Here is a 23,044-nt window from a genome sequence, read left to right as displayed (position 1 = left end):
TCACTGGTTCTCAGGACTCCCTTCCAGGAAAAAGGCAGCTCAGTTCCCTGTTCCTTGCCCTAGCCAGCTCCAGACTGGAGAGGTCTGGAACCACGGAAATGCCAGGTCCTCCGGTAATTAGGGCCGGCAGGAAGTGATCTGGGGAATTACCGGGGTCAGGCGCCCCATCGAAGCCCAGGCTTTGGAAAGGCGGCTGGCTTATAATCTTGATTTGAGATCGGTTGATTTTGTAGTCAGTTCCAGAAAGCAAAGTCAGCTCTAATTAACCTGGGGATCTGGGAGTGCAGGAGAAATGGGGCCCAGAGAGCACAGGCTGGGGGGCTGTAGACAGGCAGAGCGGGGGTCCTGTCAGGACCCAGGGGGCCTCAGATCTGGAGCCCAGGCCTCAGCTCCCTGAGCTGCTTTAATTTAAATGGTCTGGCTGTCCTCACTGGGATTTTGTGGCTTTGAAAGAAAGTGCTGTCCCCACACCAGAAGGCTCCTGTGTCTACAGCTTCCAGCTGTACAGAGCTCTGTGCTGCATGGGGGCCAGAGAGAAGCCTGGGGTTGCTCAGGTTCTCCGGGAACCAGAGGGGTGCAGGAAAGTTTCAGGAATAGCTGTGGTGAAGGGCTGAGACAAGCTGCCTTCTCCCCGCTTTACTGGAAGTCCTGGGGCCACGCCATCTCCCTGCAGGAATCATTCAGGTGGAATCAGTGCCAATGGGCAAAACACTCCACTTCCTTGGTTCTTCAACTAAAACACACCAAGTGCCCCACGCTTTCTGCTGTAAACACTCCAGGTACTGTTCAGACAGACTGGGAGGCTCAGAGAAATGCCTGAATCCAGCCACAACATTTTTCTCACAAGAAGGAAAAGAGCTCAACTCCCACCTCTTCTTTCTAGTGAAGGAGAAGCGGGGAAGGCCTCCTGGAAATCATGGGGTTCCCCCAGGGCTCAAAAGATCCAGGTAGTGAAGTCATGTAGAGCAAAGCTTCGGGGTCAGACAGACCTGGCTTCACTACTTCCTAGCTGTAGACCATCAGGGACTCACCTCTGTGAACCCCAGTTTGCTTATCTGTCAATCGGAGATAAGACTAAAACCTACCTCACAGGGTTATTATAAAGGTCCAGCGAGATGATACATGCGAAGTGCTTCTTACACAGCCTCCCACGTGGAAGAGGCCCCATACGGTAGATATAATAATGCTAGCTCTCATTCTGCAGAAGTAAGGGACCCACGTGGTCCCTTACTCTGACGGGCAGATCAGAATGATCACGCCCTTTTGTAGAAGGACCGAGGACTGATGAGGAGAAGGGGTGGCCTGGCCGAGGCCTGAGGGCTGAGATGCGCTGGGTGGGTGAGCTTCTGCTCCCCATGCCCTAGCCATCCCACCGCAGGGCCCGTTGGCCCCCCTCCCCTTCTCATAAGCCCCCCAGCCTCCAGGAGGAGGGACTGCATTATAAGCTGCTCTAGCACAAGGCTCTCACATCCTGCCTCCTCTGGTCTGCAAACGCACAGCCCGCAGCCTGCAGGAGGGGAATGTGTGCTCAGCTACCGTCCTCCACGCAATCCCGGACGGAGGCTGAACACCCAGACCGCCACATGCATCAAACGCATCCCCCACCCCCACAGCGGAGACAGAAGCCCAGCTCCGATGCGCTTAGAGATAAGCTCTCACCAGGTTTGTGATCCACATACAGTCTGACAATACTCATCAATCCTCTTGAAAGAGAGCCTGGGTGGTAATGTTTTAAACACACTTTGCGTTTTGCAACATATTTAAAGTAGATCGATGTCATAAATTTGGATCAAATAGGTACCACATGGGTACACAACAATGCTCGCAGTGTCTGTCTAGGCAGCGGCGCTGGCCCCACGTGGGGCTGGTGGGGCAGCACGGGCCCACTGGCCAGACTGGGCTTTGATCTTAAGGAGCTGGTGGGAAGCCTGCCCCACTGGCCTGGCTGGGCTTTGGGAGGCTGCCAGGCTGCGTCCAGCTGCTGGGGTGGTGCTGCTGGTGGTGGACGGAACTAATCAATAGCAAACTGCACAGGACTGAGCAACATCTTTGCTGAGAGTTAAAGTCCACCCGGGGCTGAAAGAAAGGCCTCCCTGCATGTGTGTCCAGTTGCCGGGATTCAGCAATCGAAGCAGATGTGGAGGGTCCCTCAGGTACCCTACAGGTCCCCCTCCCAGGCTGAACGCACAGGGCAGCCACATGGCCCCTGTCCCGGCTCGGGGTTCTCACCCCCCTCCACTGGCTCCCCACCCCGCGGTGGGGCGCAAACTCCTCTCAGCTCCTATAATTGGGTTGCCCTTCATGTCAGCGCCTCTTCCCCACGTCTCACTCCAAGCAGAGAGCAGAGAGGGGAAGGAAAGAGGAAAAGAGAGGACTGATGGACAAAGGAAGGACACTCGGGGGAAAACCTTCCACACCCCAGAAAACCACACTGGACGGGGGTCTGTACACCATTAGCGCAGCCTGGGTGGGATCTCTCTGAGAAAACATTCACTTCTGCACCAGGGTGAGAATCATGAGACCTAGCTTCCAATTCTAGCATGACCGTTCACCAGCTGTACAACCTTGGGCAAAGTGGTAACCTCTCTGAGCTCATCTGGGCAATGGAGAGAATGAGCTGGGCCATGCATGATAAGGGCCAAACGAGACGGGGAATGAGAGACCTTCGGCTAAACCAGCCCTGTGAAGTGTTGTTGCACTTGTTCTCAGGCACCAGTCTCTTCACCTCAGAGTTCTGATGGGAAGCAAACTTCTGCCTGGGCATAGGGGGTCACTGGAGCCACGATGCCCCAGTGGGGCTGGCACAGTGGGAAGGGGACGTGAGGCCTCCTGAGAGTTGCCTGATGTTGAGGACTGACCCCAAATCCTTGGGGGCGGACCCTCTGCTGCTGGCCATTGGTCCCCAGTGCATATCCTCTGGTTTCTGTTGGAAAAGGAGGTGTGGCTGAGGTGACGACAGGACCAGGGTCCCAGCACAGAGATGAGGGTGCTGAGACCACCTGGTGGCTCCAGGAGCATCTACGGAAAAGACAGGCTGGGAGAAGTGGAGGCAGCAGGAGCCTTCCAGAAACCCTGGGAGGCAGTGTGGGCCGGGGAGCTAACAGCCTCAGTCCCTGCAGATTCCAGAAGGGCCGTTGTGGAAAGTCCGAGGGGTTGGTCTGGCAGAGAGAAAGCGTGAGGAACAAGAGCCGAGCACAAGGGAGGAGGGCCTTCTTGGTTACTGGGGATAACTGAGGTAGTGATGCTTGTTGACGAACTTGGGTGCGGATGAAGAAAGACCTGGACAAAGGCTTAAGGAGACCAAGACTCCTTCTAAGCCAGGACGTCTCTTCTCTGGGTTGGGGGGGGAGAACCAACTCTGTCCCCAGGAAGCCATAGCTTCCCTGAGCTGGAAGGGATTTGAATCCAGTCTCCCATCTGATAGAGAAGCTTCTCTGAACACATCTCAGACCCGTAGTTTCCAGCCTCCACTTGAATACCTCTGGTGACGGGGGGTTCCCTCCCTCCCTAGGAACCCATAAGCACTTGCTACCTCTAATCCTGCTGAAGAAGTGTGCTCCTCCTTCCATGCTGGAGCCTTCTAGCAGCCCTGAGCCTTCTCACCCCAGAGCAGGCTTCCAGGGGTCAGGAGCTGCTTCTCTATCAGCAGGACCACACTGGTTTTCTTTGCAAATCCAATGCAGCTAAGGTTGAATGATTCATCCCTCAATCTGACGCCAGGATTGTCACACTCATGGGATCAGGCCCTCTGTCATCACGACACTGCAGCCCTAAGCCGAGCTCTCTCCATCCTCAGGACCACAGACTCCCAGGCTCCTTTCTGGATGAACCAGACTTCTAATTGGCAGGAGAGTGCAGACGCCTGCCATGGCACGGATGCCAGTGGCAGGTATCGCCACGAGCCCAGGGAAACCGCGGCTGGCCCTGCAGTTTCTTTGCAGCTTGAGATTGCTGGCCTGGCTGCTAATGGGAAAACCGACCCTGCGCTGCACCAGGAGGCAGTAAATTTTGTGAGTCCGTGTGAGTGGATGGAGGCAAACGCGGGGGCTATAATTTTCACTTCCTGACACAATACAAACTTCTCAGTTTATGCAGAACTAATTAAAGATCTCTCAGGTCTCGCCATTTCACTCACCAAGCACCCGTAAAACAATGTGGTGATGGCAGCTGCCCGATTACAGAGTGCGTGGAATGTGCTTCTCCAGAGTGATTCTTCCCTTTCCAAAATCCCTCCCCCTCCTTCTCCTTTTCTTCCTGCTTCTTCTCTTCTTCTCGAAGGCTCCAAAGCCTTCCCAGGCGGGGTCTGGAGGATGGGATGGGCTCCTTGCAGCAGGTGGTACCATGGGAAAGACCCCGACCTGGACTTGAATTCCTGCTCTGTCACTTATGAGTCATGCCTCAGTTTCCTCATTTGTAAGTAGGAGACTAACCTGCCTCATAGGGTGGTCTTAGGATCAGAAATAATGCAGGTTATGTGGAAGGACAGCCTGGCACGTGGTAGGCATTCAGTAAGTGGTGACTTTTGTTAAGATTATTTTTATCTTACCATAGTTACTGTAATGACCACTTCTGGGCTTTGGCTCAAATTGTTTCCCTGTCTAAAATGCCATTTCCCTTGAAATTTGCTGGTTGAAGGACCACAGTGGTGAATTAAAAAATGGCCACAAATGTTTTGCTACTCTTCCCACAAGAAGAAGAAATAGAGGCTAAGTCCCCTCCCTGCAACCCCACTGACCCGAAAGACTTGGCCAAGTGACTTGCTTTGACCAATAGGACATCAGAAAATGTGATACACGCACACTGGGACTTGCCCATTTTGAACACTGCGTTGGGCCTCCCATGCTATGAGGAAAGCTGTGTGGTCTATCGGGGCCGAGAGGCTGCGTGAAGGAGAACAGAGACACCCAACCCACAGCCAGCGTCAATCAACAAACATGTGGAGGGGCTGTCTTGGCCCCTCTGGCCTTTCCACCCATCATCATCCATCATCCAATGCAACTGCATGAGTGAGCCCAGGGGAGATTGGTGGAACTCCCAGATGACCAATCCACAGAATCATGTGAAATAAATTGTCATTTTAAGCCCCTAAGTTTGGGATAGTTTGTTACACGGCACTAGATAACTGATACACTTACCCATTCACTGAGACTGAGTTTATAGACTGTCTTCGCCCAGAAGACTTCCCAAACTCTTGCCAACCTAGAATTAATCTCTCCACCCCCCCTGTATTCATACAGTGCTTTGTGATGGTAGCAGTTAGCACAGTCTGCTTTCACCAGGGTTATTTGTGTAGGAATCCCGTCTCTCTGGCCTGTGAGCTGCCAGAGAGCCGGGCTGGGATTTACCCCTCCCCCCACTGCCCCCACCATGCTCAACACGGACCTCTGCCTGGCCCCCACTTACCAGGCCCTTAGTGAGGGTGGGGGGCAATGAGAACCTGACCTGCCTTGCTACAGACATGGCCACCTCGGTTGGCGGGGGAGACCCTTCTGGGTCTGAGGTCCAGCTGGGCCACTGATTTGCACAACGCCCTGCTCCCCCTGAGCCTCCTCCTTCCCCAAGTGGAGACATGAACCCCTGTTCAACCAACTTCACAAGCATTATGAGGCTCATGCTGAGCGAGTGTGTGTGCAAAAGTATGTGTGCACGACAAAGTCTGGACCCTGTGTGCACCACGGTGAAGCCCCACTTGGGTTACCACTGGGGGGTGGGGCCCTCTCCTCCCTCTCCCCTCCCCCTCCTTCTTACCTTCCGGCCATGGTAGCCCTGGATCCCCGGGTCTCCCTGGGAAAACAAAGAGAAGACCATTAGAGGGGTTTTCCCAACGCCAAACTTCAGCTTGCTCTCTTCCCTCACATTCCCATCCCTCTTCTTCCCCAAGACTGAATCCTTCCAACCTCCACCCCCAGCCATCCTTGTAACAGTAATAAAGGCTCTTCTACTCTTCAGAACAAGTCCCCGCCTTGCACAGGCAGAGGGCCGGCGGGAAGGGTCAACTTGGTGGGAGACCCGAGTTTCAGTTTTGGTTCCACCACTCATTCTCTGTCAACATGGACCCGTCATATGGTCCCAGGGCCCTCAGCTTCCATATTTGTAACATGGTTTGGCTTTGTCACCTCTTATCTCTAGAGCCCGAGGGTCCCCAGCTTCAAAGGGAAAATCTGTTTGACATCCTGGGCTTCCAGGTAGGGTTGCACAAGAGACCAGATAACCCTGAAGGTCCCTTCCAGTTCTGACCCGTTAGGAAACACTCTTTTATTGGGATGCAGTGGCAGTGTCCCGGGCATCAACCTTGAGTTGCCAGCTAGAGTATCAGCTCCCTGAAGGTACAACCGCACCTTCCATACCAGCCATAGGACTTGCTCGGCGGAGCACACACAAGTGAATCCTTGTGAGATGTCACGAATTCCCCAGAGGAGGGCGGTGTTTTGGAAGTAAGCCAAGTGTCACCCATCTCTCAGCTGAGACCCCTCTCAGCCCCACTCAGCGCTCTTCAGTGCTGCCTCCCACGTCCTGCAGGAAACTCTCCCACCCCACATCACCCACAAGGGCCCTCACCTTTGGTCCAGGAGGCCCAGGAAAGCCCTGTGGAAGCAAGAGAAAGGTAAGTGGACATGGGTTCCACTGGTAAACAGTTGAGGTTAGTCATGATTACAGTGGAGACCAGGGGATAGAGCAGTGTTTGAATAGCTATCACGGGTTTTAGACATGATGGACAGAGGACCCTGGGAAGGTATCTGAAACCTGCTGAGGGCACGTGGGGATAACGGGCTAGATCCCTCTCTGGAGCTACGTGGGCGCCGTGGGCATCTCCTCTGTAGTCGCCCATTGGAAAATAGGTCAGCGGCATCCTGTTAAATTGACAGTGTGGTTTGGTCCAGATCCCCACCCGCCCACTTCTTAATTGGGACCCCTCCCTGGAAAGCCAACCTTGCCCAGTAGAGCCTTGATTTTGCCTTTGGCCCTGCCAGGCTGTGGAGAAACCCTCTGTGTCCTTCCCTGGGCTGCTGTGACCATGGCAGCCAGCAGTGGGGAGGTGGTGTGGGCCCAGGGCCTGCGGGAGCCCAAGGGAGAGACAAGGGAAGGCTGGCTCCACTGTGGCTGTGGGAGTGGGTCCGGATGGCAGACACGGGCTGCAGGAAACCATGATGACTGAGTCTGGTCTGTTTCAATTGGTTTAAAATCACACTTTCTGGGTTTTTTCTTTATAAAAAAAAAAAAAACCTAACAAAGAAAACCACCTGGCTTGGATTCAGTGAGTGGGAGCCCAATGTGTTTGGCGGAGGGAGGTCAGCAAAGCGAATTTTGAGCACTTTTTTGTTTTCTCAGCTTGGTTTGGTTCAATTCCCTCAATTTCACTTCCTTTCAGGTTTTCCATTTTCCCATCTAGAAACCCATGGAAGGAAGACTAATCTCCCTCCCTGGGGTCTTAGGAGAAATCATGGAAATATTTAAAATCCGTTGTGGGGGCTCAAGCTGGGCAGGAGAGCCAAGACCCCCAGCAAGCTAGGTTTCACACTGCTATGCCAGCCTCCCAGCAAGCTGGGTGCCAGTCGGCCAGAGTTGTCGCCCAGCCGAGGGACACAGATGTGAAACGGAGTGACCTGGAATGTGGCTGTGCTCATTGAGGGCTATTTGGCAGGTACAGCGTAACCTAGCAATTCCACTTCTTGGAATCTATTCCAGGGCAACACAATTAGAGATGTGTGGACATTTACATTCAAGGATATAGATCACAGAAGGGAACTCATTAACTATCTTATCAATAGGCCCAGCAGCCCTAAGAGCCATGTCATGGGAGACGCTGACATAGGAAAGGGCATGGTTTACGATGGTAAATGGAAAAGTAACAGGATACAAACTGTCATATTATTCGGAACATTATCAACCTGGAAATGTGTAGGAACAGCTATGTCTAAGGAGAAAAATAGAAGGACTCTCCAAAACCTTAGTGAAGGTGAACTCTGGATATGGAACATAGACCATTTAAAATTTTTCTTTGTCTATATTCCAAAATTTTCACAATGAATGTATGATGCTTTTGTCATAAGAAAGAAAAACAGGGTTTTTATTTATTTGCTTTTAGTCACGTGGGAAAAACATTATTAAACAGACTTTGTCCTTAACTTTACCCTTCCAGTAACATATGACATGTCTTAGCTCTGGGTAGAGAACCCATTTTCTCCAAAGCCCAGGTGCCAGGCGAGTTATTCTCCTGTGCTAGTACTTTTCTTCCACTAAATTGAGCTGAGAAAGAGTCAAGTCTTGGCCAGGGTTTGAAAATGGGTGACTTGGTGACCCCTGGGCTTGAACTGTCACCTGCATGTGGCCTTGCCTAGAGGGGCTGCCTGTTTACCTCCCTGTGCCCCTCCCAGCAGTGGTCCCTGCCAATCCTCAGGCTCCATGCAGGGTCCCCATGGTGGACCCGGCATCCAGCTCGGCTGGAATGTGGCTTAGGAGTGTGAAACCTGCACACACCAGAGAAGGCAAGTTTGTTAGGGGTGCCAGCTAGTTAGATACCCCCCTGCTACCTCCTTCAGAACTCAGTGCCCTCAATTCAGGTTTTCCTAAGCCCAGGAGTCAGGGGACAGCCATCAAAGGTGGCCCTGGGAATTTTTTTCCTCTCTGCTGAGACTGGGAAAGGAGCAGCCTGTGAGTGATTTCCTCCCTGGAGGCAATGACTGGAGTTGAGGCCATGGACCCAGGAGGTGTGTTTTCAGAACCAGAGTGCAACAGGTGAGTACAGGTGAGTACGACAGGAATGGGCAGCTCCTTGCATGGGCCACCCGTGTCCAATGGCCGTGCAAAGGTGCTTCTGCCATTCGGCGGGGACCCAGGTTCTCATTGGTTACGCCAAGTTTGGGTGCTTCCAGAGAATTCTTGAAACAAATCTTAGGAGGGGAGGTGGTGGAGAGAGGAAGGGGATACTTACGGGTGGCCCCATGGGCCCTGGAAGTCCTGGGTGCCCCAGAGGTCCACTTGGTCCAGGGGGGCCTGGTGGCCCTGGTGGGCCTTGGATGCCAGCCTGGCCCTGTTCACCCTGAGGTTTGTGGAAACAAGTGTTAGGCAGAGACCCCAGGGCTGTGGAGCAGTTCCCGCCCCAGTGCCATGCACCCAGTGAAGGCCCTGCGTGGGCTCTGGTGGGAGGCGGTGGTGGCGTGATGGTGCTGACTACATGCAGCGACTGCTGGCAGCAAGGAGAGGCCAAGGCAGTAGGCCCCCAGGAGGAGGGGCTTCCAGAGAGGACTTGCTGTAAGAGCCCTGGTCCCAGGGTAAGAGCCCGGCTGTGGGTGGCAGAGGCAGAGGAGTGAGTGAGGTGACCCTGGGCCCCGAAGGTTTGCTCCCAGCCTGGTAGGAGGGCCAGAGTCCAGCCCAGGTGCTCTGAGACCTGGGCCCGCCTCTGCCCCCTCCGAGTGGCAAGTCACATCCTCTGTCTATGCCCTGGCCTCTGAGCTACCGAATGAGAACAGCAGCTCTGCCTTTTCTATGGCAGCTTTTTGCCATCTTTGATTATCTGGCCCAGCACAGCAAAGGAGATCCTGGGGTCAGAGGTCAAAGGACTTTGTTTGGCTTCCTAAATAATTGGGCAAGAGATTTTAAGTTTGGATTGATAGCGTCTGGGGAAAAACTGGGAGCCCTGGCATCTGGGCTCACATTCTTGGGGGCAATTAGCATATGGGTCTGGCAGTGGCGCCCCCATCAGGCAGGGCGTGAGTTCTCCAGTTGTCTCCGTCCCTAGCCTCCCTATCCTTCCTTTGTGCAGCCTGCTTCTTTCTGTCACTTAAGTCATCTGTGCCTGGCCTCAGCGGACAATGAGTGTGAAACCCTTAGCTTGGTTGAATTTTGAAACTGTAAGTGCTTTGTGCCTGTATGAGGTCACTGTTATTATCCTTTTGCCCTGCCCCTACTCCTCAGCCCGCTGCTCTGAGCCCAGCATTTGTCACCCACAGTGCTTGTGCCCAGGATGGACTGAGGGCCTGGAACACAGGGGCGACATCGCGTTTCCTCAGGAGGAGGAGAGTCTGGTCCATGTGACCCAGATCGGAGGGCTGAGGGCCATTCAGCGTCATCCTAGATTTAGACCCTGAAGCCATTATGTTATTTTCCAAGTGACCTCTCCAGGGATGATCTGGGATCAGCTCTTGTGATAAGGGAGCCATCCCTGCAGATAAATGAATACAAAACAGCCTGGCAGGTGTGAGAGGTCAGGCTGGGATGCAGGCCCCTCCTGCTCAGGGTGGTCTCAGCAGGCCTCTATGACATTTCTGTTTCCCTTTGAAATAGGAGCTGATGATGCTTGCTGCAAACGGAAATGATGTTTCTAAATACCGTGTTTCCCCCAAAACAAGACCTAGCCAGACAATCAGCTCTGATGCATCTTTTGGAGCAAAAATTAATACCAAAAATTACTATAAGACCGGGTATAATTAATATAATATAATAAATATAGTATAACATAACATAACGTAACGTAACGTAATATAATATAATAATATAATAATGGGTCTTATATTAAGTTTTGCTCCAAAAGACGCATTAGAGCCGATGGCCCAGCTAGGTCTTATTTTCGGGGAAACAGTAGGAATGCACAACCTCAGAATGAGAACTGTAAGATTTTAGCAGCATCTGTTTGAACCATCTCTTGGCTGGGACATGATAGAGCAGATGGCACCCAGCAGTCATTCTGCGGCCTCAGCTTCATTCTGCCACACCCTATGAAAAGCCACTTGAGGGCTCAGAGTGTCCATTGGAGGAGGAGGCAAGTATAGAAATTGGTCCTAAGTCCCATTTTACAGAAGAGAAAATTGAGGCTCAGGTAAGTTAAGTTCCCTGACCAAAGTCACATGGAGAATTTAGGGGGGAGCCAGGACCCCAACTCAAAACTCGAGAGTGTTCCTATTTATTCCAAATAAGCCCCCAGCAAAATTGCTCACTGTCCAACTTTCTGCACTTGGGAAGTAACCTCCACCAGCATCTGCTAAGCACATCATATCTCTTACAAAGTTTCCTTCTTCAACTAATGTTAGACCCAGTGTTTAAGCACCTTACAGAGCCTATAAAATCAGTATTGGTTTCTTGATACAAAATGGACAAGCCCTTTTATGTCCCACGATGGCTGACAGCATAAAAACCTTATTCTCCAGGCAGAAGCTGCAGCAGAAAAATAGGGGCCCCTATTCTTCTCTCTCTACTTTGGAAACCAGGTCAGGGCAGCACAGAAGGTTCTGGTTCACCCACCCCTTGCTCTTGAAAAGGGAGGCAGTAACATGCCTGGGCCCCTCTCAGTTTCTTCATCTGTAAGGTGGGGATGATGACGATGAGGCCACCTCCACCGCTGGGTGGCTGGTGTGGGGTTCCAGGAGATAATCCACGCAGAATTCTTACGACAGTGCCTGGAACCCAGCGAGGGCTCAACAAATGGCAGCTAATACAACTAAGCCAGGAGGCGGCTCCTAGGGGTTGAGGTGAATGCCTGCTCTGAAAGCAAGGCCTCGGCTCTCCTGGAATGGGGTCTGGCATGGGGAGGGGACGGTGACAGTGGGGAGGGCCTGGTCCCTCTCAGAGCTGCCAGTGGGCCCCCTGAAGAGCCATGCACTCGGAGCACATGGAGACTCTCGAGGATTGGGCCAGTGTCACGGGATATGTAGGCTTGGGTAGCACACGCATCACGTGTCCCTCTGTATTTTTAGCTGTTAATTGGAGTGATGCTTTTCAGCCTGTTCAATCAGGTGCCTGACATACAGGCAGGGCCCTGGGCTCCTGGCTCCTGAGTCAGGCCAGATGGTGGCTCCAGATGCTGCTGTCAGGCTTTCAGACTGCATCCTGAGCCCTGCCATTTCCAGGACCCCTGTGGCCTTGGGGTTGCCCCCTAGGCAGTGACAGGAAGGCTACAGGCATGGGCAGAACCCATGAGGCCTGGAATCAAGCTGCACTACCTTTGCCTGATCCCTGAGTCCAAGGTCTCTTGCTCTTTGTGATCTCGTCCTATCCCAGCCGCCTTGGGTCAGGAAGAAAGGAAGAAGGAAGCAGGAGCTCACAGTGCTTACACCTGTTGGCTGTGGGCTACATTCCCTGTGTAAAAGTCGTCACTCCTCAAACTCAGGTTACAGATGATCAGATGCTAAGCAATCTGCATTTCTAAATATAAAGGGTGTAGGCCCAATTGAGAGCCACGGGTGTGGGAGCTGAAGACCTGGCTGCCAGTTCCCCTTCTGCCTCTTACTGTTTGAGTGACCTTGGGCACAAATTCACTTCTCTCTGATCCTCAATTAGCACTTAAACTGTGCCAGTAACTATTCCAAGTGCTTTGCATACACAATAACCCTATGCAGTAGGAACTGTTATTATCCTTATTTTACAAATGAGAAAGCTGAGGCACAGAAAGGTTAAGTAACTTGCCCCAAATCACACAGCTAGTAAGAGGCAGAGAACCCGGGTGCTCTGCAATTTACTGTGTGACCTTGGGCAACTTACTTAACATCTCTGAGCCTTGATTTCCTCATCAGTGAAATAAGGATGACCATGCCTAATTCATAAAACTGTTGAGAGAATTAGATGAAATCAGGCCTGTAAAATGTGTAACGCAGTGGTTGGCACCCAGTAACGGCTGTTGGTGGTGGCTGTTATGCGTAGTAATGGTATGGGGGCAGTTGTGGGTCTGCTGGCTCTGGGTGTTGTGTATTTCCATGTATATGGCATTCATAGGTCCATTTCTGTCTAATTTAACCAAAGCAGAGTGAGGTTCTGGCTTCGTCTACAGCCCCCGCTGGCCTGTCAGGGCCCAGAGACTTGGCAAGCCGCTGGGGAAGCCACACGTGCGTGTGCAAGGTCTGGGCAAAGGGAAGGGGGTCTACCTGGAAGGTCCGCCTTTTTATGACTGGGGGTGGAGCCAGTCGCACTGAATTGAGGAGAGGCAGCAGCTGAGGAGAAAGATGAGTTGGAAGGCCAGAGGGCAAAGGCCAAAGATCGCAGGTGTTCAGGAGGATGCCGAAAAGTCGCCAGGAAGGCAGGGCGGCCAAGAGGCAGCAGAGGAGAGGAAGAGAGAAGAGAGATTAGCGAGCGTGAGGCACAGGGAGGGGAGGTGGGGATGGGCACTCTTGCAGTTTGTGGGGCGCAGTGCTGAGCTTGCCCTTGGACGGTATGCCATCCCGGGAAGGAGGAGTGGCCCTTCCAGGGTTGGCCAGCAGCACCCCCTGACTGGGAGCGTGGCCCTCCTTGGCTGGACCTGCCCTCCGTGGCCGTGCTGGGCTGAAGAGGCCGCCTGACACGTGGCGCAGCATCGCACTGCCGGCCCCACCCACCCCTGGTTGTGGACAGAGGCTGCTGGGCTGGGGCAGCCCACTCGGGGGCTTTGGCTACGTAGGGAGCCACAGGACCAGCTAAATTGGTACTTGAAGCCAGGCTGGTGTGCGGAGACCTCTGGGTTCTTTTTTTGGTTGAACGAGAAAGGCTGGTGTCAGCGAATCCAGGGAGGTGGTCAAGGGCAGTGCCAACCCCGGCGCCCCTGGGCTGAGCCCGCGGAGGGTGTGGCCAGTGTGGGCACAAGCTAAGTACTAGTGAGGGCTCACCCTGGGGCTGGGGGGTTTGGAAAACAGAGGCCAGGCCAAGATGTCTCTGACATGTTCAACGACTTGTTGGGTGGAAGCAACTTACAATCACATTGTCAAATGTGATTTTCATGTCTGGAAATTCTTGCTGCTTCCAGTCTCACTCTACCCATGGAAGCTGAGCACCCCATCGCTTTAGGAAGCAGTTAGAACCCATGCGAAAACAAAGATGGCAGATAATCAACCCCTTATTTTTGAAAGTATTTTAACTCACATGAGCCCCCTGGGATGAGTGTTAAGAACCAGGGGCCACCTGGGCTGAGAATGTGCCCAGCTGGGGACTCCGGGGCCCAATCATAGCCCTTCCAGGTCATTGCCACCTTCATGGGGAGCCACTGCACCAAGAGCCCCACCCCCTCCCACTAGAGGCCTGAAAACATGCAATGTTGGGCTCTGTGTCCAGGGTGCCTCTCAGCAGAGCAGGGACAGGAGCCCCTCCACAACCTACAAACCTTCAGGGTAATTATCTGGTTGGAGCGCAGAGCTGCTAGAGTGCTGCTTAGGTACTCCTGGTATGGGAGGGGAATGGAAGTGTCAGAGATAGGGCAACAGGGAGAGTGAATGTCAGAGCCCACAGACACCAGCTCCCCTGCTCCCCGTCCCAGGGGCTCCATTCCCCCCGCCCCCTCTTGGGGGTGCTTCAGGCTGGAGCAGAGGCAGGGACCAGGCTTTTTCGCTTGGTATCTTGTGGACCCGGAGGAATGCCACCCCAGCACGACCGCAGACCCCTCAGAAAGCCAACAGACCACTTGCCCTAGGAGCCCCCTGCTTTCCTACTCACTTCCAAATAAACAGAGGGTGCCAGCTGCCTTGCCTTGCCCACCAGCTGGGTCCCCAAATATGCTCTCACCCCTGCCTGACTTGTCCCCCACACTGCTATGGGCATAAAGCCATGTTTTGCTGTACCCTGTGACCAAGGTGCTTCTGGAGCCTTCTAACCCTGCCCTCTCCCTCTTCTGGTGTTGGGCTGAGGGGCTGAGGGCCCGCGCCTCCTGCCAGCCTCATGTGTGCGCTCAGGACCGAGGACACACTGCCAAAGCATCTGCAATTGTGTTGTCTTTTGTGCTGGGGCATGCCGTCTGTCTTTCGGGCAACATAACAATCCTGTGAGGCCATCGTTTCAAATAAACACAGCTGACCTTCTATTATTGTATCAGGATCAGGCCGGAACACCAGGGCCCCTGCTTCACTGGAGCACAAGCCTCTGACAGGCTGGCTGTGTCTACACTGCTGCCGGCCTGTGCCCCTGCCCAGGCCCAGTCTAGCCTGGGTCTCAACCCCCTCCAGTTACTCGTGTTCAAGGCTCCCCGAGTCCTCACCCTGGCGCAGGAACCCAGGGGCCAGAGCTGGATTGGCTGAACCCTGCTAGCAGACCCTTCTGGTGGCCTTCCGCAACACAGTAGACTCTGAGCCTGGCTTGTGGTTAATCTCCCTACCTGGCCGGGGTGGGTGGCCAGCGAGCCACACTGTGTGTGTTTCTGGGTAAAATGAGGCCCACGACAAGGGACGGACCCTTAATGATGCCGGCCCTCCCTACTTCTTATGCCTAGGTCTAAGGGGGCAAGGCCGATCCACAAAACAGGGTATTTTCCTGGTGACGCCTCATGGGTCTCTCACCGCAGGAAGCAGTGCACACCTTCGCCCTCCCTGTGCCAAGAATGGCTCTGCTGTGGGCAGATCGTGTACAGGTTCTTAATAGGATAACTACAGTTTTTTGGCTCTGTCCTCTGGGGTAGAGCCAGGAAAGGAGGGAGTGGTGGGGGTTGGGAGCACTGGGAGACCATCCCAGCCCTGAAATCCCCCACCCTGCTTGGAAAGACTGTCCTCTTCTTCAAGAGGCAGAGATTTTACCCTTGAATTGATATAGTCTGTCCCCAATTATGTCCCACCATTGAGGTTGGGCCATCTGGTCATCTGAAACAATGACTAACCCAAAAGTCCCTCTGATTCAGCCAGGGAAGGCAGCCAGACACGCTCACACAGTCTCTCTCTCTCTCTCTCTCTCTCTCTCTCACACACACACACACACACACACACACACACACACACGCGCGCGCGCGCGCGCCACACGGCCTTACAGAGAAGGGGACGCGCCGCTGGCACACAGACTTCCAGACACACACCTGCTGGGAGACTCGCAGCCCAGCCAGCACGGGGCAGCTAGGAGAAGCCACGCATGGGGGCAGAGGGTGAAGGGGAACACGAGTGCTAGAGACCGGCTCTGCACAAACACGTAGACCGACCCCCAGGCACACTCCCGGGCTGGGCAAACACACCGCCACCCCCACGGCCCCTGCTCTGGCTGCTGAGCACAGAGGAGGCTGTATGCTCCTGTTCCCAAGCTCTGTAGGTGCCCCAGGGAGATGAGGCTGAACTGGGGGCTGTGCCCCAGGATGGATCTGTTTTAGGGGTTCACTTACCCGGTGTGGGTACTCTCCACACTGACCCTGGGAGAGAGGGAAGGAGAAGGTGTGAGGCAGAGAAGGTTGTTGGTGGGAGGGGCCTCAGGGACACGCGTGGGACTTGTAGACACACCGCACACACTTATCACCCGCCAGCCTTGCTCTGGTCCTGGACGGAGCTGTCCGAGGCAGGAGAACGAATTCCCTCCCTCACTCCTGGCTGGCAGCAGGGGTGAAGCCCCCAGGGCCTGCGTGCACGTGGCCCCATGGAGCCTGGGGCAGGACTGCCGCCATGTACCACTTGCCATGATGGCACAGTCAGGAGTTAAGCTCCATGCCTGGCTGGCGGTATCTTCCAGAAAAAATGACCCTCTGGGTGGTCCACCCAACGGCCCTGAACAGGAACCCCTGGGTGGGAACAGCAGACAGCGAGGCAGGTTGTGGGTAACAGGGTCCTCAGAGACACCTCTGAGCTGGGGGTGCAGGTCCCTGTATTACCCGCCCAGGGGCAAGCCCGGCTGTCTCCATCAGATATTCAAGGAGATGGAGTGTGCAGGAGACCGGGAAGGGGGCCAGGCCTGTGGTGCACACACTGACACCTCAAAATCCTAGAGGCTTATGGAAAGCGGTGGGGGTGGCAGGCGGGAGGGCTGAGAAAGAGGCTGAGGGGGGCCAGGCTCCAAGTCCCTCCCCCAAGAACAGAAAATGACCCAGAGTAGCTTCCCTTTTCTCTCTCATATACCTCGCTGCCATGGTGGACGCCCTGATTCTGCTCATAAGAAGGAAAGTTTGAAAATAACTACTCTGGACCCCTTTCTACCTACTGGGGGGGCTGTTTCCTGAGATGAAAATTCTAGAAAACCTCCATCAGGCTTACCTTTTCTCCTTTTTGTCCTTGAGGTCCCTACAAAGAGATAGAAATGAGAGCGTTAGAAACTGAAGCTAAGGACACAGCAGCCCGAAGCCTCTTCGCTGGGGAACATTGGGACGAGGTACCAACCGGCTGTCCTCGGGGACCCATCAGGCCCTGTGGGAGGAAACACACACAGGTCAGTGGGTGCACAGAAAGCAGGCAGATCAGACAGGCAGCCCAAGGTGGGGACTGTGCTAGAATCTGGGCTTCCAGGCGTGTCTCAGAATGCCCAGTGTCCCACAGGTTGTACTCCGCCACCTATGTCTGCGTCTGCGACATTCCAGGTGGTATGGCCTATATACCATGTCTCAGCTTCTTCACCCATCAGTGGGCGTGACTAGCTGTGCCCTGCCCACCATCCATGGCTGACATGAAGAACAGACGCCCTCCTTCATTCATTCCTCCACCGGCATTTACAGGTCTGGTGGGGCTCTGCCACTGGGAATGGCCTGCTCCTCCCTATCTTCTCACAGCTTTGGAGAAACTTTGGGCGAAAGAGAGGAAGCAGGAAGTTGGCGACTTAAGTCATGTCCTGGGCCCCTTGGAGGAACGTAAGAGACCTTGGGGTTTCTTTCCAGGAGGTCTTGTCAAGTTTGCAACGTTGAGAAAGGAGCCCGGGTTCAGGGTGGACCCATGTTGGCTGAGGAGGACACAGCATCCAGCTGGCTCTCTTGGGAGCCTGAGCTGAGGCTGCTGTAGAAGGGAAAAGGGGAGGACTCGCGCCTCCATTTTGAGGACCCACTGAGGCAGGCTTTCAGAGGTGTTGGGCTCACACCCGCACTCGCCCATGAGATGGGTGCTCCATCTCCTATACGAGGTGAGGGAGACGAGGCCCAGCTTTGTCTGGCCATGAGGGCCCAGCTGTTTCCACTCTGCCTCACGCTGATCTGGGTTGGACCTCGGGCGGCAGGGCTGCTAGAAGACATGGCTATAGCCGCAGGCAGTGCCCCAGTCTCGGGGGACTGAGGTCCCTTCCAGCTACTATGCTGAGGGCCTGTGAGGCCCATCTGCTGGACCAGTCTCTTTGGAGCTTGAAGAACTCAGGATACCTAGGGATATATCCTTCTGGGTGGGAGAAGAGCCTTCTCTAGCCCCCAACTGTCCAACTGGACTAACCACCAAACTGGGAAAGTCCCAGGAGTTACACGGAAGGAGACAAGTGGCCTTTGGGACAGTCCATGTGGTACCCCAGCCCTTGTGCCCACCAAGGGTTTAGTATGAAGTTCAGCAGAATACAATGCATCTGGCAGGTGACCAGGCCACCCTCTCTCAGGGGAGAGAAAGGAGCTGGATGAGAGAGGGAGGGCCGGGGGTGAAGAAATAAACAAAGGTTCCGGCCTGCACAGACAGAGCTGTGAGTCCAGCTGTGGCCCGTGGGACAGTGGTGGTCCCCAACGGCATTTGGTTGACCCTACATAGTTTATTTCAGTTAATTGACAAGAGAGCACACAACACCCTGGATTTCAAGTTTCTCTTAAATATTTCAAGGTTCAACAACACATGGCATCAATTAGCTCCAGCTGAATAGCAGCTGCCTCTTGGAGGCAGGTCATGGATGATACGCTGGCTAAGGCACTTGTCGTACTTCCTGTGTGCCAGGCAACGTTCTAAGCACTTGGTGTGAATTAACTCCTCCCCCCTTTAGGACAGCCTGTGAGTGGTAAGATAAGTTGTGAATTCAGAGTCCCGACTCTTCTCAGCACTTGTGGGACTCCAATCGGTCTACACATCAGGTTCTCAGGGCTACTGTGAGCTATGGGGGGAAAGGTGACCCTTTTGACAGGTGAGGACACTGGTTAAGCTCATGAGGGTGAGCCCCAGCCCCCTATGTTGCACACTTAGCAGAGGGAAAACTATTTGGGGAGAGAGGTGAGGAGGAGATGGACAGCTGATAACCAAGCCAAGATAATTACACCAGAGAGTGTGTTGAATTAGCAGTTTGGGGTTCCTGTGCCAAGCCAAACAGGAGCCTAAAGGGCTCTACGGCCTGTCGGATTGTGATGGATGACTATCAGGCAGACAGGGCTTCTATCACACTGATGGGGGCTAATGGGAGCTGGGACCGCCCCACGATTTCCGCCTGAGTTAGCTCTGATCCCTGAACAGACAGGGAGGCCTCATGGGTAGTCAAATAAGGTGGGCAGAGATGGCAGGAACAGGAGCCCCAAAGAAGGGTTCCTTTCCTTCAAGACAAAGGGCCCTGGCAGCAGAAAGGAGATGTGGTGAAGGGGTAAGATCTCACCATGTGGGTCTTAATCCCTGCTCCGTTATTTATGGGCTGTGTAGCCTCGAGCAATATACTTAATCTTTCTGTGCCTCTATCTCCCCTCTTGTAGAGTGGGAATAATAAATCATTATGAGGATTACAGTCCCATGCTAGTTGGTGACCATCGTTATTACAACTGGATGCCCAGACTATCCGGTAGCATCAGGACACAGGAAGGGGGCGGAGGGGGTAAGCACCCCAAACTTCTGGCATCCAAATGCCTTATGCCTCTACCACAATGGCAGCATGGGAGTTTATTCCTGCCTTGGTCTCCATTACTTCATGCATGTGCACAGCACACGTAGGAACAGGGTAGGGGAAACAAGAAATGCTTTTGCAGTGGAGGTGGCTGGGATGGAGCGGAAAGCTGGCTGGGGGGACCTGGATTCCAACGCCAGCACTACCATCTACTGCCTCCAGTGCCTCACTGCCCTTCCAGTTCTGTGGATATTTTAAGGACTTTCCTGCCCCAGGGCCTTTGCACATGCTGTTCTCACATGTCCAGAGGCTCCTTCTTTCCATCCCCTTTTACCTTAGTTCAATACTCATCCCTCAGGCCCCAGTTCAAGTCTCTTTCTCAGAAACACCTCTCCGACCCTCAGTGTGGGTGACGTGCTGCTGTAATACCGACGTTTCTCAGGGTAACAGGTCCTGCCTTTTCGTAGCACTGAATGCAGAGGCAATTCGGTGATTGTTGGTGATTATTTAAATGTGTGTCTCCCCCTCTACACGGTGAGCTCCAGGATGGCAAGGACAGAGCCTTCCTTACCTCTGTCTGTATCCCTAGCACCTGGCACAGTGCCCAGCATAGTGCAGATACCGAATAACAATGTGTTAAAGGAAGGAAGGGAGACAATGAAATAAGGAGAGAGAAAAGAAATAAAACGTGGAGGGACGGCATCGAGAACTGATTTGGATCTTGTTTTGGACGCTCCCCCACAGTGTGACTTCGGGCAAATTAGTCTCTTGCAGCTTCCCTTTCCACAGCTGTCAAAGGGGCCACTGACAGGACCCAGAGCCCAAGGTGCTGTGAGGATGAAGTGAGATGATATATTTGCAGCCCTTAGTCCCAGGCCCACCAAACGGAAAGCCCTCACTAAATGTTAGTTGAGTCTGAGTCAAGCAGACAGGCTGAGGTCCAGAGGGAGCTGAGTTGCCAAGGTTCCCATGGCAAGTCGGGGAGAGCTGGGGCTAGAGCCCAGGCGTCCCAGCCAACACTCCTCTGTCTCCTTTTCCACCCACAAGGTTATCTGCCTCCCTCAGCGGGCAGGGCTCTGACCTCAGGCGTCCTGGCAATGCCCCACTTGTGGAGAGTGGCCTCACACAACACTTGGAGCAAGGCCTGAGCCCAGAGCCTGGCTGGACGGGGAGATGGGGAGCCTGCCATGGGGCTCTCACACCCGGCCCAAATCCCAGGCCTGTCCCCAGGAGGTGGCTCCTCACAGTGGAGCTGGGACACGGGGAGACAGGACAGCACTCCAGCCAGAGCTGGCCCATCCGCTCTTAATGGCCCATCATTCCCACTGAGAACGGGCCCCTACCTTGGAGTGGATGGCCCCTGACAAGGACAGGCCTTTCCCTTCTGGAAGGAGTGGCCTGGGGCAGACTGCAGAGAGAGGAAATTCCTTTCAAAAGGAATTGAAAGGCTCTGCAGAGGTGGAAGGGGCCAGGAGGAAGGTGGGGGCTACGGTCCGCTTCTGCCAGGTTGTGCTGGGCTCCAGGAGTCCTGGGGAAGCCCAGAGTAAGGCTGGCAGGAGGAAAGCAGATCGCAGAGGAAGTACTGGGTGGGTGGGTTCCCTAGGCCCCCCCCTTCCCCTGTCCACGCCGAATGTAAGCTCAGACCCGAGGGAATGCTAGCCTCTAACTCTGTGGGACACTGGCCAAGTGTGGAGTCTCCCTGGACCTCCCTTTCCGCATTTTCCATATGGAGAAGCCCCCTGCAGCCTTGCCTCCCTGAGTGGATGTGAGGACCGAGGGGGATGGGTTGTATATAGCTGCGGAGTGACCGTGGGGACGGCTATTCCCGTTGTCCCAGTTGGCTCCCTTTGCCAGGCAGTGCTTGGCTGTGGCCCATGGGGGCCAGGCCAGTCCCCCACCGCTCAGAAGGAAGACAGGAAAGCTGGTGTCTTACCATCTCCCCTTTTGGTCCGGGGTGGCCCTGGAAGGAGAAGAGTATGAATGTCAGCCATGCTATTTGCAAACCAGAAGCCCCGCCAGCCTGCCACAGGTGGCTCCTCCCTCCATTACCGGGCCTGTGAGATGAATGGACATGACCGCCCTTGCTGTGCTTAGCTCTGGCCTACAGGGGTGGAGTGACCAGACGAGGGCCGGGCCCCTCATCTGAGAGGATGCCAGCTGCTCAGAGGAGAGAAGAGTGGGGGGGCTTGGCACCCACTGCCTTCACTTGTGGGGGGCATCTCTGAGGGCATGGGAGGGTCGAGGTCTCCCCCAGCTCACTTCTTTCTAAGAGTGGGGAGAGGTCTCCTTTCCTCCATGAACATTTATCCCTGGGGACAAGTCAAAAGGATTGAAATAAATAAAGGAAGGACAGGGAAGCAGCCTCCATATGGACATGGACATGTGTGCGGGGGTCTCAACAGGGATGAGAGACCCTGGGAGAACGGGAGACACCAAAGGTGCCCTGGGAGCAAGGGCATGAGCGAGTGACCAGGCTTCTCTGAGAATTCGCTCTTGAGCCCTCCACCCCTCTTCTCGACCTGCTGCCTCTTTGCCTCACTCCCTACCCAGCTCCCTTCCAACAGGACCTGGCATCACCAAATTCTAGACATGGCTCTTGCTCCTGAAGCTGAGAGCCCAGCTTGGCGGCTGTGGGGAGGCCCCCCGGGATCAGGGGCAATTCATTCTAATGGCCCCTCCCCCCCTTCCCACTGGCAGCCCCTTTCTGCGCCAGGACCGTTCATTCTATCTGAAGCTTCTTCCAGGGAGTTGGGGTCTTGCGGAAGGACTGAGATGCTGGGTTAGTGACCTGGACCGAGAGAAGGGTGAGGAATCCGCAGCCCGAGAGGGTCTACTCACCAGTTTGCCGTCTAGCCCAATGGGACCCTGCAAGCAGAAAGAGGACAGATGTAAAGACCGAACCTCCCGGGTCTCCTGCTGAAGAGGCAGCTGGGGCAGTGGGTGAGGTTCCAACAGTTAGGGTTCACGTCTCTGCTGGACTACTTACTGGTCATGTGACCATGGGTAAGCTTAAGCCTCAGTTTCCAATTCTAAGATGGGGATGAGAACAATAGACCTTTTACAGAGGATCCTTGTGAGGAGTGAGTGAGATGCTGTCTGCCGGGTGCAGGGCCAGGTGCCCTGCACAAGAAGGACCTGGTGGTGGCTGTCACCATCTGCCTCACCCTGGGTGGAGAGTGGATGATGGGTTCCTAGAGAGGCAGGGCTGGCCAGCACTGAGGCCTGTGTGAATGGGAGCTAGCTGCTCCTCTGACCCTCTTAGAACCTGCTTGGGCCCCTGAGGCAGGGATCAAAGGACATCCAGCCACCTGACTGCCTCCTCCAGGAGGACCTCCTCTCAAAGCCAGGTTGGAGGTTGTGTTCCCTCATCCGTTCCACATTCCGGTGTGCCACTGTGGTATACCAGCCTGTGACTTCACTTGCCTGTCCCGGTTCTGCAGCCCTTTATTTCATATTAATTTCCCTGTCTTCCCTTGCACTATGAGCCAAGTGCTGAACTTCTCTCCTCCATTGCTCTCCATGAAAGCCTGCGGGAGGGGGTCCTTACTGACCAGGGTTTGGAAGAGCAAGAGCAGCTTCAGGGCTGGCCCTGCATCAAGTTTAACCCAGCCAGGCCTTGGGTGGGGGGGAAGGGGAACACAGCTAAGCTCAGCCCTCC

The 23,044-nt window shown here is 54.4% G+C and overlaps 1 protein-coding gene across 10 annotated transcripts in view; it reads right to left on the bottom strand.

Annotated features, from left to right (window-relative positions):
* Positions 1 to 23,044, bottom strand: part of COL13A1 (collagen type XIII alpha 1 chain) — a 144,323-nt gene that overhangs the window by 43,560 nt on the left and 77,719 nt on the right. For 8 of the 10 annotated variants that reach the window (XR_013994938.1, XM_081073525.1, XM_081073517.1 and 5 more), the window contains exons 8-16: positions 22,225 to 22,251; positions 21,320 to 21,346; positions 17,010 to 17,036; positions 16,887 to 16,913; positions 16,028 to 16,054; positions 14,060 to 14,116; positions 8,933 to 9,040; positions 6,559 to 6,585; positions 5,749 to 5,784 (exon numbers count right to left, since the gene is read on the bottom strand). Coding sequence is in view for 9 of the 10 variants with exons in the window: in XM_081073525.1 (XP_080929651.1) it covers positions 5,749 to 5,784; positions 6,559 to 6,585; positions 8,933 to 9,040; positions 14,060 to 14,116; positions 16,028 to 16,054; positions 16,887 to 16,913; positions 17,010 to 17,036; positions 21,320 to 21,346; positions 22,225 to 22,251 (363 nt within the window). In the remaining variant the exon portion in view is untranslated. Of the gene's footprint in view, positions 1 to 5,748; positions 5,785 to 6,558; positions 6,586 to 8,932; positions 9,041 to 12,854; positions 12,921 to 14,059; positions 14,117 to 16,027; positions 16,055 to 16,886; positions 16,914 to 17,009; positions 17,037 to 21,319; positions 21,347 to 22,224; positions 22,252 to 23,044 lie in introns of all 10 variants that reach the window. The other 2 variants (XM_081073524.1, XM_081073520.1) reach the window with 1 other exon arrangement.

The sequence above is a fragment of the Rhinolophus hipposideros genome, assembly GCF_964194185.1.
Source record: "Rhinolophus hipposideros genome assembly, chromosome: 15".
NCBI lineage: Eukaryota > Metazoa > Chordata > Mammalia > Chiroptera > Rhinolophidae > Rhinolophus > Rhinolophus hipposideros.
Note: the sequence above shows the minus strand (reverse complement) of the source record. Positions and strands in the feature narration are given on the sequence as shown.